Source organism: Macaca nemestrina, chromosome 3, assembly GCF_043159975.1.
Source record: "Macaca nemestrina isolate mMacNem1 chromosome 3, mMacNem.hap1, whole genome shotgun sequence".
Taxonomy (NCBI): domain Eukaryota; kingdom Metazoa; phylum Chordata; class Mammalia; order Primates; family Cercopithecidae; genus Macaca; species Macaca nemestrina.
The window spans coordinates 158,177,573-158,191,377 of NC_092127.1; the positions used below are offsets into that span (position 1 = coordinate 158,177,573).

At 38.5% G+C, this 13,805-nt stretch overlaps 1 protein-coding gene across 3 annotated transcripts in view; it reads left to right on the forward strand.

The window, feature by feature from the left end:
* The window catches only part of LOC105487733 (replication factor C subunit 1), a 78,010-nt gene that overhangs the window by 45,064 nt on the left and 19,141 nt on the right, over positions 1-13,805 (forward strand). For all 3 annotated transcript variants that reach the window (XM_011751356.2, XM_011751357.3, XM_071093725.1), the window contains 6 exons: positions 164-241; positions 2,260-2,347; positions 2,964-3,250; positions 6,290-6,397; positions 10,339-10,518; positions 11,731-11,835. In XM_011751356.2, coding sequence (XP_011749658.2) covers positions 164-241; positions 2,260-2,347; positions 2,964-3,250; positions 6,290-6,397; positions 10,339-10,518; positions 11,731-11,835 — 846 coding nt within the window. The remainder of the gene's footprint in view (positions 1-163; positions 242-2,259; positions 2,348-2,963; positions 3,251-6,289; positions 6,398-10,338; positions 10,519-11,730; positions 11,836-13,805) is intronic.

Below are 13,805 nucleotides of genomic sequence, written 5' to 3' on the forward strand. Positions count from 1 at the left end.
AACCCGTGATACTTGACTGTTAATGTTGGGTGGGAAAATGTCGTAATTATTTTCTGGAAAATGTTTTTCTAGTTTCTTCTAAATATATGAATCTGACATTGAAAACTTTTATTTACAAAAAGAAAAAGAGCAACTCAACTCACTTTGCTGACACATTTTACAGCTGGAGAGGCAGTTGCATGAAGATGAAGAGTTTGCCAGAACATTAGCCATGTTGGATGAAGAACCCAAGACCAAAAAGGTGGCATAATGTTGGGCTGTTTGCATTCTGAATATACCGTACAGATCAGTGTTCATACTTGCGTGTTCTAGGCTCTAGCCAAAACATGAATAACTTTTCCAGAAAGAAGTTAAATTATTTTGATTTATAAAAATGTTTTTGGGGAAGCTCATTGAGAAACTTATTCTTCCTAAAAGAAGGGTGACAGCGTCAAAGCAAACCAGAACCTTTTATCACAAAACAAAGAATTAGATCTTTTCCTTTTTCTTTTTTTATATTTTACTTTATTTTATTTTATTTTATTTTATTTATTTTAGAGACAGGGTCTCTGCTGGAGTGCAGCCGGGTGTGATCTGGGCTCAGTGCAACTTTTGCCTCCAGAGCTCAAGTGATCCTCCTGCCTCAGCCTCTTGAGTAGCTGAGACTATAGGCATGTGCCACCACACCCATCTGATTTTTGTATGTTTTTGTAGAGATGGGCTTTGTTACGTTGGCCAGGCTGGTCTTGAACTCCAGAGTTCAAGCGATTCTCCTGCCTTAGCCTCTCAAAGTGCTAAGATTATAGATGTGAGCTACCGTGCCTGGCCTTTTAGTTCTTTTTTTTTTTTTTTTTTTTTTTTAAGAGACAAGGTCTCTGTTGCCCAGGCTGGATTACACTGGCACGTTCATAGCACACTGAAGCCTCGAACTCATGAGCTCAAGCAATCTTCCTACCTCAGTCTCCCAAAGTGTTGGGATTACAGGCATAAGCCTCTGCGCCCAGTTTACCTTTTCCTTACTCTTTATCATAGGAGTTCGTATGTACTTGTTCAGAAAATAATGCTCATAAAAATTTCTTTGGAACACCAGTTTAATAATTTTAATATTAATCACTGTCTTTTCAGGAAGCACAGTTTTGTCAGTTCTAATCAGTTAACTCTAAAATCTGTATTATGGCAGTCTCATATAATAAAGAGTATATTTTGAGGTTGAGGAATCTTTTTCTTTCTTTCTTTCTTTTTTTTTTTTTTGGCAAGGTCTCACTTTGTCACTCACGCTGGAGTGCAGTGGTGCTATCTCAGCTCACTGCAACCTTGACTTCTTGGGCTCAATTGATCCCCTCACCACAGCCCTCCAAGTAGCTGAGACTACAGGCGTGTGTCACCACACCCAGCTAATATTTTTGTTTTTTGTAGAGATGGAGTTTTGCCATGTTGCCCAAGCTGGTTTGGAACTCCTGAGCTCAAGTGATCTGCCTGCCTCAGCCTTATTTTGGGGAATCTTTAAAACGTCAAGACTTTATTTTGTTTTTATTTTTTATTTATCTCCAGTAGATTAACTTTATTTCTGATGAATCACATTCTATTAATATAATTGTCAGTGTCAATATGTGACTACTTCAAAAGATTTTACTTCTTTTTTTTAAAGCAGGGAGTTGTAACCTAGATACATCAGGAGCTGAGACTAAGCGGGCAGGTATTAAGACAGCAGGGAGTGGCAGAGACTTTCTCATTTGAAAAGTCTTACTTCATCTGAAGACAGTCAAATTGTGATTACTTTAAAAGACTGCATCACACACCTCGATTTGTGAACTTTTTATAAAATGGAGTTTTGAAGGAGCAGTGAAAAGAATGGATATATTTTTTTCTCTTTCAGAAAGTGCTCTCATTTTGCTTTCAAGCTTTTGTTTATTTTTATTTTAGTCTTTTAAGTTTAGATTTTAGTTTTTAACTGCTTAATACTAACAGTTTGAGAGTTGAGATAAAGGAAGCAGAAATAAGGCTTCTACTTCCAGATTTACAGGTTGGAATGAAGAGGGATAATTTTTATAGATGGATTTTTATACCCTTTCATCTGTTTCCTCATTTGTAACATGAAGTAATAAAACATGCCTCATTTGCCTTGGAAATTTTGTGGATGAATGAATGACAGTTTATTGTAGTGTCCTGCTAGTTGAAAGGTGACCCTTAAACTTAAAATTTTAAGGATTTTAACAACAGATTTTATGGTAATAGTTTTTCTATTATTTGTTACATTTGACACTTTTAAAATTTGTTTAGGCTCGAAAGGACACAGAAGAGGGAGAAACATTTTCATCTGTCCAAGCCAATTTAAATAAAGCAGAAAAACGTAAATATCCTCATAAAGGTAATACTAGCAGAAAAAAGTAAGATGGAGCACTTCTCTTCATGGAAGTAAATTCATGATAATCTTGTTTAAATATTCTATTGAATAATTATGTATTGTTAGGTAGACATTATTTCGTAGGACTATTAGAGCACATTCAGCTTAGATACTTTGAAAGCTCTTTGGATGCTAGCTGGTACAGAATGCCCATCTGCTCTATGATTACTGTGAGAAATGTATTACAACTCCAGGTTTCTTGTTAATTTCCAAGTATAGTGCGATATGTGGACTTCAGCATATAAAGATGAAGAACTAGATGTTTTGAGCTTTTCATGTCAGAGGTAGTCTCAGAGTTGACTCATAGTTGGCCAGGTCATCTTCAGCTCTCTTGCTTACTGCCTGTAGGTTTTATTCTTCGGTGGTCCTGATAGCAAATCATCTGCTAGTCTAGATGATCTTAGTCCTATAAGTACATGTATTTATAAATTTACTATAAACAGATGGTGTTGACACTTTAGGACTTTGGGCCTTCAGGGTATATTCTGTGCTAAGATTACTCAGTTGAAAAACGAAAGAAAAGTTGATATAGGTTATCATTTTCCAAAAACAACAATCATAATCTTTTCTTTCTTCCTAGTAAAAACAGAACAATTTTCAGATGAAAGAAAGAGCTACAGTCCTAGGAAGCAAACTAAATATGAAAGTTCAAAAGAACCTCAGCAACATTCCAAGTCATCAGCTGACAAAATAGGAGAAGTCTCTTCTCCCAAGGCCAGTTCTAAGCTGGCAATTATGAAAAGAAAAGAAGAGAGCGCTTATAAAGAAATAGAGTCCGTGGCCTCAAAAAGAAAAGAAAATGCCGTTGAATTGAAAGGAGAGACAAAAACTCCTAAGAAAACCAAAAGTTCTCCAGCTAAAAAAGAGGTAAGAACTTTTTTTGTTTGTTTGTTTGTTTTGAGATGGAGTTTTGCTCTTGTTGCTGAGGTTGGAGTGCAGTGGCATAATCTCGGCTCACTGCAACCTCCGCCTCCCGGGTTCAAGTGACTTTCCTGCCTCAGCCTCCCAAGTAGCTGGGATTACAGGCATGTGCCACCAGGCCCGGCTAATTTTGTATTTTTAGTAGCGACGGGGTTTTTCCATGTTGGTCAGGCTGGTCTTGAACTCCCAACCTCAGGTGATCCATCCGCCTTGGCGTCCCAAAGTGCTGGGATTACAGGCGTGAGCCACCGCGCCCGGCCTTGGTAGGAACTTTCTAGGGAGTACGGTATTTTCCCTTATCCATCATTTTACCTTCTGAAGTTTCAGTTACCTGTGGTTAATCATGGTCTGAAAGTATTAAATGGAAAATTCCAGGAATAAACAATCAGGTTTAAATTATGTACTCTTCTGAGTAACGTGATGAAATCTCTGGCCAGCCTGCTTCATTTCACCCAGGATGTGAATCATCTCTTTGTCCAGCATGTCCGTGCTGGATACACTACCCACCGGTTAGTCACTTGGTAGCCGACTTGGTTATTAGATAGAAAAAACAGTACATGTAAGTATATATAGAGTTTGGTACTGTCTGTGGTTTTAGGAACCTACTGGTGGGTCTTGGAACATACCCTCCTCGGATAAAGGGGGACTGCTGTATATATTTTGGGGCTATGTGTTAGTCTGGGTTTGTTTTCAAGTTTTATTTCTAACGACCATAAGTCATCATAGTATTTTTAAGATACCTTATTTAGAAGCTGTTGTAGGATGTGGAGTATTAATATAGCTAAATAAGCCCATATTTATTGTTATTGTGTGTCAGATACTGTGCTAGTACTTTACATGTGGTAGCTCATAATTTTCCCAACAACCCTCTGAGATATTTATTTTTATTATTCAACTTTTAAAGATGAGGAAATAGGCTGAAAGAATTTATTCCAAGATCATCCACCTGGTAAGGGGCAGGGCCAGCCTTGAACTCAGGTCCTCTGAAGCAGTATAACATAGTGGTTCCACACACAGGCTCTGGAACCAGTTTCAAATTATAGCTGGGCCCCTGAGCAGGTTTGGTCACTTCTCCTGTCTGTGCTTTGGTGCTGTTTGTAAAATAGGAATAATATTAATAGTACCTAATGACTTCATATGTAAAAGCACTTAGAGCAGTGCCTGGGACCTAATAAGTACCATCTTAGCTATTATTATTAAAATGAGATTGTTATTTGGATTAGTTCTGAATTTACTCTTTTTTATTCTTGTATAACAGTGTTGAGATGCTGAAATTATTTTTAAAGGAAAAAATGATGAGATAATGAATATCTTTGAAAAGTTTTGTTAGGAAATATATTTGAGAAGCGAACGGTCTCTGAATCTCCAATTTGGAACTACTTTAGATTCATAATGAGAAACCACTATTCATTCATGCCTCTTAGGCACTTAGGATTAAAAGTAGAATATCACCTATTTTAACTGGTCATCACCATTATTTTTTAGTGCAGAACAGTGAAATGGTGATGATTTCAGAATGCTTTTGTTTGTGGACAATTCTTATAAATACGCTTAAAGGAGCAATTAACTTTTTGGTCTCAGATTTTTTCTTCACTAAATGCTTATCTGGTAGATAAATGGTTTTCTTCAGGCACACTAAAACATGTTCCATTTACAGAGGCGGTGTGTTTTTATGAAGAAAGAGGAAATCTTTAAATGATACTCTTCACTGTACTTTTTGAAGTTAGAATAGAAATAACTTAAAACTTTTACTTAAGCAGTTTTGGTTGGAAACATCAAATAAAGTCTATTTAATACATTTAGTTGGTCTTGGTCAAATAATTCTGACTTCATAAAATGGGTGTCCTTCAAAGTTATTTTATAAGCTGTTTATCATTCAGAATTCTTTTCATAGAATGAGTGTCATAAATTAATCGTTTTCCCATGTTGGTATGCACTGGACTCTCTTACAAAACTTGTTAAAAATACGGAGTTTCCCAGGGAATGTGGTGTGGGCAGCTGTATTTTAATAAGCTCCTCATATGATACGAACACACACCAACATTTGAAAACCATTGTTAGAAAGTAGGGTTAGATTCTAGGACCAGCCTGTTAATGGCTTATCAACCTCTTAGCCAAACCAGCTAAACTATTTTATTGGTTAAGCCATTTCTTTATATAGAAGTTATTATTTTGTCTACTCTCAAAAGGATTTGGGATTGCTTACAAGTTAAAAATAATGTAAAATAGAAAGTGGAAAAATAACAAACACCTGATAGTGGTTCTTAAATGAGAACTATCTAGGATATTTTTCCCCCACATAAACACATTCTAGCTGTACCCCATATCTCCGAAAGAGAAACTTGGAGATGGATCTAGGGATGGATAGTTTGAAAAAGTTCCCCAGGATTTTCTGAGATATACCCATGGTAAATCTCCTGAGAGAAGTAGAAAGGGAGAGATGAAATAGCATAGAGAACGTGTCTTCTCTTTGGAGTAAAGCTTGTCCCTTCTTTGAACTGACTGTTTAGATTCTCCAGCTGGAATGCTTACATCCTTAGGGATGCAGGCTGGTGCTTTAGGGGCATGGAAGGTTAACACAGAATATCTGCTCGGGTGATCAGGTTTACTTGGGGAAAAAATGTATTTTCCTGTTAAACATGGATATATGGATATATCGTGGAATAGAATTTAAAATTCAGATGAATTTCTAAAGTAAAACACTTTTGCATTTCTTTGCTTGGAGCTGGCAACTTGGCTTAGTCCCATAATCTGCCCTGAGGTGTGTGGCTTTAGAGAGTGGAAAGTTTTGAGAAGCGCTGATGCAGGGATGTTCGTAAGTGAGTTATCTGTAAGTTAGGAAGTACTCGTGTAGCTAAAACTGTTAATTTCACGGCCAGACACAGAAGTGACATAATAAAGATAACATGTATTTCTAGATATGTATTTTTAATTTTGCATGAATTTTGTATGACTTTGTTCATTTTCCTTTCCCTCTTCCCATAGTCTATAAGTCCTGAAGATTCTGAAAAGAAACGCACTAATTATCAAGCTTATCGAAGCTACTTAAATCGAGAAGGTCCCAAGGCTCTGGGCTCCAAAGAAATACCAAAGGTAAGAGTACTGAGAGGCCATGCCATTCTGTGAGCCCTGTATGTATTCACTATGATTACAGCAGCAGAGGATTAATAATTAAAAATTAGCAACAGCAAAACTTCAGTTACCATCTTCAAGAATTAGGGATGTTTATTCACGTTATGAATCACTGCTTGATACTAAGAAAAATTTCCCTTTAAATAACAAGTAGCCCTAGAAAGGCTGGGCTTTGAGACTATACCAGTGACAAAACTAATGTTTTTGCTTGCATGGCACTTACAGCCTAAAGAAAGAGACATTAAATAAATAATTTAATTATAATTGGGATATGTGCTATGAGGGAAAAATCTAAGATGCCCTTAGGGAGTATAACAGAGGAACCTGGTCCTCGGTGGGACATATAGAATGTGACATTTATATGGAGACTTGAAGAATGAAAGGGATTCAACAGGTGTGAAGGGGTTGTGATGGCGTGGTGGTCTGGGCAGAGGGGCCAGAATGTGTGATGTTCCCGCAGGGGGAAGGTTCTTGCATGGTATGTTTGAGGAACTGAAAGAAAAATTATGGTAGTTGGAGCATAGTGACCAAGGGATGAGAATGGCCAAAGAAGTTAATAGGGTCACATCTTGCAGGGCCTAATGTTTACTTTTGTCTAAGAGAAGGAATTTTTATTTTGTTTTTTTGAAAACGGAGTTTTGCTCCTGTTGCCCAGGCTGGAGTGCAGTGGCACAATCTTGGCTCACTGCAGCCTCCGCCTCCCGGGTTCAAGCGATTCTCCTGCCTCAGCCTCTGGAGTTGCTGGGATTATAGGCATGCGCCACCATGCCCGGCTAATTTTTTATTTTTAGTAGAGATGGGGTTTCTCAGTGTTGGTCAGGCTGGTCTTGAACTCTCGACCTTAGGTGATCTGCCCACCTCGGCCTTCCAAAGTGCTGGGATTACATGCGTGAGCCACTGGGCGCAGCCGAGAAGGAATTTTAAAGTGGAGGAATAACATGACCAGATTTGAATTTCTGAAAGATTGCTCTGGCTGCTGCTGTACCAAGTGCAGTGGATGGGGCAGGAATAGATAAATAGATCATCAGGAGAGATGGTGAGAAGTGATAGGGACTTGTCTGGGGAAGCAGTGAAAATGTCGAAAAGTGGAGAGGTTTCACTGGAAGAGGCAAAATCCATGGGACTTGGTGATAATTGGAAGTGGAAGGTGAGAAGAAAGAGTATTGGGAATGATCTTGTTATTGGCATGAGCAGCTTGGTGGATGCTGATGCGATTGGTGGCAGGGCTGGTTTGGGAGATGATAATGAGTTTGTTGTTGGCCACACTGTGCATTAGGGTTATGTGAGATGTCCACATGGAGATGCTGAGTAGATAAGCAGATATGTGGGACTGGAGCTTAGAACAGAAGTCAGAACTTGATGGAAAAACTTGGGCATTCTTGGCATGAAGTGAGGAATATCATCTGGTAAACTAGTACAGACCAAGAAGAGAAGAGGGCCTTGGCCCCTGCTTCTTTGTGAAGTAGAAGAGGGTGGAAACCAAAAGGAAACTGAGAAGCAGCAGCTACAAATGTGGGAGAGAAGTTTGATAAGCATGGGATCACAGAAGCAAAGGGAAGAGAGAGTGTTTTAAAAATGATTGAGTGATTAAGTCTGTCATGCTGTTAAGATTCCAGGTAAGGGAAGACCAGAAATTGTTGCATTTAGTAACATGAATTAATGATCCTTAGTGGCCTTAGCAAGAGCTAAGGACGGTGGAGGCAGAGCCTGATGGAAGTGGGTGGAAGAGTGAGTGTGAGGAGACAAAATGGAGACAGCAAAAGTAGATATTTTTGATAAGTTTGGCTGTGAAGAAGAAAGAAGTGGGAGGACTTCTAGCTAGAAGGACTAGAAGGGGAAATGACTTCTAGCTAGAATGGAAAGTGGGATTTAGGGGGAGATGTAACTATTTTTATGGTAGGAGATATTTAAAGCTTGCATTTTGCTAATGGGATAGGTCCTACCAGAAAGGGAGAGATTGAAGTTATACCAGCAGGAGAAGGAGAATCAATTGTAGCATGAGATTTCTGAGAAGGCAGGAGGGGAGTGGAAACATATACAATGTATGTATAAATTTAATTTTCAGTTTGCTTGGTATGTGTAAGTGCATATAGAGATTAATAGTTCCCCTAATAAAGAGAGGGAGAGATGGTGTAGCCGTACCTGGAGTGGGGAGTGGGAAGGTCAGTCTTAAGGGGCTAATGGGTTTTATGGGAGCCTGCAGGAAGATGCCAGTCTTGCCTCCTGTACATGGGTATGAGAGACCAAACAAGTTCTGCTTGAGAGGACTTCAGGCAAAGTGGTGCCCTGAGGGGACAGCCAGGTTTCAGTGAAGGCAAGGCTATGGAGGGAATGTTGGAGAAGAGGTTGGGAATATTGAGGGTGGTTGGCTGCTCCTGGAGTAAGAGCTTAGACAAGTTCTAGAATAGAAGAGTTTTGGTAGGGAGGCTAGAAGTGCTAAGATTGGATAAGTAAAAAGATAATCAGAGCCATAGTGGGGATAATTTGGGAGATAATAGATATCTGGGATATGGGATATAGGGGCTTGCATGTACAATTTTTCCAGGGTTGTTTTGAGTTTGTTCAGAAGTAGTTAACTTCCTGTAGTGTTACAGTAGATCATTTCAATCCAAGAACCCCTTCAAGGGACCCTGAGATGTTAGTCAAACCTTTTCTTTCCAAACATATTCATAGCTGTTTCTTTTTGTCTTCCGAGAAAGATTCTTCACCTGAATGGTGAAGTCTTTGAATTTTGGTTGGCTGCTGCTTTTCAAGCCTGTTTTAAGTTTGTTAATCTCAATTCTCTGTTAAAAGAGTAATAAGTAACTTGGAATGTCATGTGTAATTTTTATTTCATTTTGTTTCGTTGTATAATTTTATTGAACCATTGCAAAAATATATAACTATACATAGTTCCAATTAAGATTTAATGTCTTTTCCATCCAGCTCTCTTTGGCAAGTATCTCTTATTTTATATTACACATTATGAGAGTTATCTTTCCAATCCAGAGATAATATGATCTTGCCTTTAAGTTACTAGCAGGTTGCTAGATTTACTATCATAGAGTAATGAGCAGAGAGGAGGGCACGAGCTCACACTCGCTTAGCTTTTTAGAATCAAAACTTTCCCTTTTTAACAATAGCAAGAGTTGCCTGTTTTCTTCCTTTTTTCCTCTGAAACAGTAAATATTTTTGTTAAGCATTATAAGTTGCATTCAGTGGCCTTCAGATATGCCACACCACAATCCATTGGCAGACCATCAAACCCAACAGCAGTTTGTTCTTGTACAATCCATGAGTTCGGGCAGAACTCCCTTCAACTGACAGTTAAGATCCTTCTTAGCTCTTGCACGCAGGGATTGGGGAATTATACCTCATTTCTGATCACTAATGTGATGAAAAGCATCAGAAGTGTATGAAAATGATAAGTGATTCTGATTTTAAAGTGCATTGTTTGGAAACATTGACAGAAACATCAAAATGATAGGAGTATGCCTGCTCCTATTAATTCTTGTTGGGAAAGTTCTTAAGAACAAGCAGTTTCCTGAATAGCAAGAGTTTCTATAGATGGATTGCATTTGGTTGTTTATTTACAGTTATGCAAGTTAACTAGTGGTTTAGATATGAAGAGGGCATAATGGAAAATAGTATGAATGGGTAATTTTAATAGCTTTGCTAACAGTGTTGGATGTATGTTTTTCACAGCTTGTTTTGTAAGTTTATTAAATGTTAGCCATATCAAAATTTCTTAGGATCTAATTTCAGGTGGTGCTTCTTTGCTGTAAATTTCCAGCAAACTTTCCATGCCAAGGTTATTTATGATGTGAAATGAGAAAAATCAACTTCCTGCAGTTTTGATGACAAATGTTTCTTTGGAAAGCTACCATGTAATTTCCTCTCTGCTTGAACATTTTGGTTTTTAGGGAGCTGAAAATTGCTTGGAAGGCCTTATATTTGTAATCACAGGCGTGCTGGAGTCTATTGAACGAGATGAGGCCAAATCTCTAATTGAACGTTATGGGGGAAAAGTAACAGGAAATGTCAGCAAGAAAACAAATTACCTTGTCATGGGTCGTGATAGTGGACAGTCCAAGAGTGATAAGGTGGGTACTGCTGTGTTCTCAACACCATGACACCTCCTGCCTGCCTTGGCACACTCTTGATGTGATTTGCCCTTTACTCAGAGTTAAATGAAGGAAAGAAATAGAAAAATAATTTCTTGCCTACATTATTTCTTCTCCACAGAAGTGTTATTGGCTCTGACACCAGGATTTTGGTTTTCCAATGGAAGGCATAGTTCCTGTTTACTTGATTTTTTTTTTAGTGTATTTAAGTCTTTTTTTATTTTTGAAGATAGAAACAAATGCAGTTTTCTTTTTCTTCCAGTCCGAAGTATTCCTATGTATGCCACCGCATACAACATCTTAGGTTTTTTTAAAATTGGTGCTTTTAGAAAAAGAATCAGCGGCCTCCTGGGTAGGATTGTGTTTAGCTATAAACAACAGAATACCTGATTAACCGTGGCTTAAACAATCATCTGCTTATTTTTCCCCCAAGAATTCTGGAGGTATTGCTGGGATAGTTCAGCATCTAGTGATGTGGTTTCTCCCTTTGTCCTTATTGTGTTAGCTTTTGTCCTCATGAATGTTGCCTTGTGGTTGCAAGGTAGCTGCAGCTCGAGGCATTTAAGTTCTTATTCAAGGTAGGAAAAGGGAACAGTGGCAGGATGTCATAAGAGCTGTGACTGGCCTGACAAGAGTTCTCTCAGAAACACCTCTTATAGAATTTCACGTAAGTCTCATTGGCCAGAGCTGTCACCTGGTCACTCAGAGCTGTATGGGAGGTTGGGAAGAACCAAGACGTTTCTGGTTGCCTTAGACCAGTCATAATTCATCACTTGGAGAAGGACACATTGGAGTTCCATCAGCAGGGAAGAAGGTGGGGGAAATGTCTGCCATATGTATTCAATATGGGAGAAGGTATGAAGAGCTGGTCTTAGGCCCTAGTGGCATTGCCCCTTCCTAGGGGAGGAAAGGTAAAGCAGTCCACAAAAGTGTAATGGACCACTTCCTGTGCCAACCTGCTACGCTTAGGGAATGTATCTGTTATTTTCTTTCTTTTCAATGTTACCTTTTCAATGAATGTGCTATTTTTTGTTTTTCTTTTTTAATTCCAGTGTTATCTAATTTACAAATGTGGTTCTTCACCTACTAATAGGCCCTAGAATTTTTTTTTTTTTTTTTTTTTTTTTTTTTTTTTTTAACAGAAAGGAATGGTAGGATGCAGTTTTGATGATCTGCATTTTTAATCAACAGGCCGCAGCCCTGGGGACAAAAATTATTGATGAAGATGGCCTGTTGAATCTGATTCGAACTATGCCAGGCAAGAAATCCAAGTACGAAATAGCAGTTGAAACTGAGGTTTGTATAAAATGAATGTGATTTATTTAAGTTGGTGTATAGTAATTTTTTAATTTCATAGACTTATGTCTTGGGTAGATACAGGCTTGTTGGCTGAAAGGTTAACATTCCTGTCTACCACAAATGAACCACCTTAGTTCCTTTTGAGCTGGAGGACTCTGCTTTAAGATGTCTAGTTTGTTGTTTTTCCTTATCTTTGTCAGGGAATATGAGTAGAGAAAGGACAGTATATTGCGTATAACCTATCTACTTATCAAACTTTCCTAATTTTCTTCTTCTTCTTCTTCTTATTACTAGTTTTTAATTTTTTGAGACAGAGTCTAGCTCTGTCCCTCAGGTTGGAGTGCAGTGGTGCGATCTCGGCTCACCGCAACTTCTGTCTCCTGGGTTCAAGCGATTCTCCTGCCTCGGCCTCCTGAGTAGCTGGGACCTGCCACCACGCCCACTTATTTTTATATTTTTAATAGCAACGGAGTTTCACTATATTGGCCAGGCTGGTCTTGAACTCCTGACCTCAAGTGATTCTCCCACCTCAGCCTCCCAAAGTGCTGGGATTATAGGTGTGAGCCATTGTGCCCAGCCGTATTCTCACGTTGACTTTATGCAAAGGTTATTGTTTAGGAGTTCCTTAAAGGATATGTTAATAGGTATCAGCATGATAAATTTGTTTTCAATTAGAACTGTATTAGGATTTTTTAAGTTGTGCAGACACCTAGCCTGTATTAGCTTTTGCAAAAGGAAAAATGTTGGCTCACATAACTAAACTATGGGCTGGGAGGATCTGGTCTAGGAACTACTGGATCCACAGACTACAAAGCTTTGAGGACCCCTTCAGTTTCTGTCTCTCAGTTTCTCCTAGTTAGCCTCATTCATTCCCACTGTAGACCATCCAATTGTACACACAGGACACAGGATTTCCAGCATTCCAAGATTTTAATGTCCCCAGCTCTGTCACCTAAATGGCAAGATAGTCCACCCAGGTTATTCTGGTTAGAGAAATCTAGGGAATGATTTCGATTGCATAACCATAGCATAGTTATAAAAACCAGGAAATTAACATCGATGCCCTATTGTTAACTACTCTCTACATATTATTCGAACCTTACATTTTCCCCTGTAGTAGTTCTTCTGTTCCAGGCCCCACACTGCATTTAGTTGTGTCTTCTTAGTCTTCTCCAGTCGATGACATTTCTTCAGTCTTTCCTTGTCTTCTTACAACCTTGACACTTTTAAAATGAGTACTGGTCAGTTTTGTGGAATGTCTCTCAGTTTGGATCTGTGATGTTTTCTCATGATTAGATTGAGGTTATGCCTTTGTTTCTAAGAACACCATAGATGTGATCTTGTGTCCTCAGTGCATCCTTTCATAGGTACAGGATGTCAATATGTCTTATTATTAGTGAGGATAACCTTGATTATTTGGTTAAGATGATTCAGCATCCCACTGAAACTAGTGCTGGGTTTCTTCACTAGTAAAGTGACTATTTTTTCCTTTGTAATTGATAACTATCTTGGCAGGAGAGGGAGGTACTTTAAAACTATGCTTATATACTGCTTGTCCTTAAACATTCATCCACTAATTTTAGCATCTGCTGCTAAAGAGGCAATAATTTTTTTTTAAAATTGAGATATTACATACTATAAAATCCACCCTTACAAAGCATACACATCGGTGGTTTTTAGTATTTTAACAGAGTATGCAACCATCAGCACTGTGTAGTTCCAGAACATTTTCATCACACCAAAAAGAAACCCTGTACCCATTAGCAGCCACTCATTCTATCCACCCCCGGCAATCACAGCTCTGCTTTGTCTCTATGGATTTTCCTATTCCGGACATTTCATGTGTAAATGGAGACATTAGAATATATGGCATTTTGTGTCTGGCTTCTTTCAATTAGCATAGCGGTTTAAAGGTTGACCTGGGTTGTAGCATGTGTCAGTACTTCACTCCTTGTTATGGGTAAATA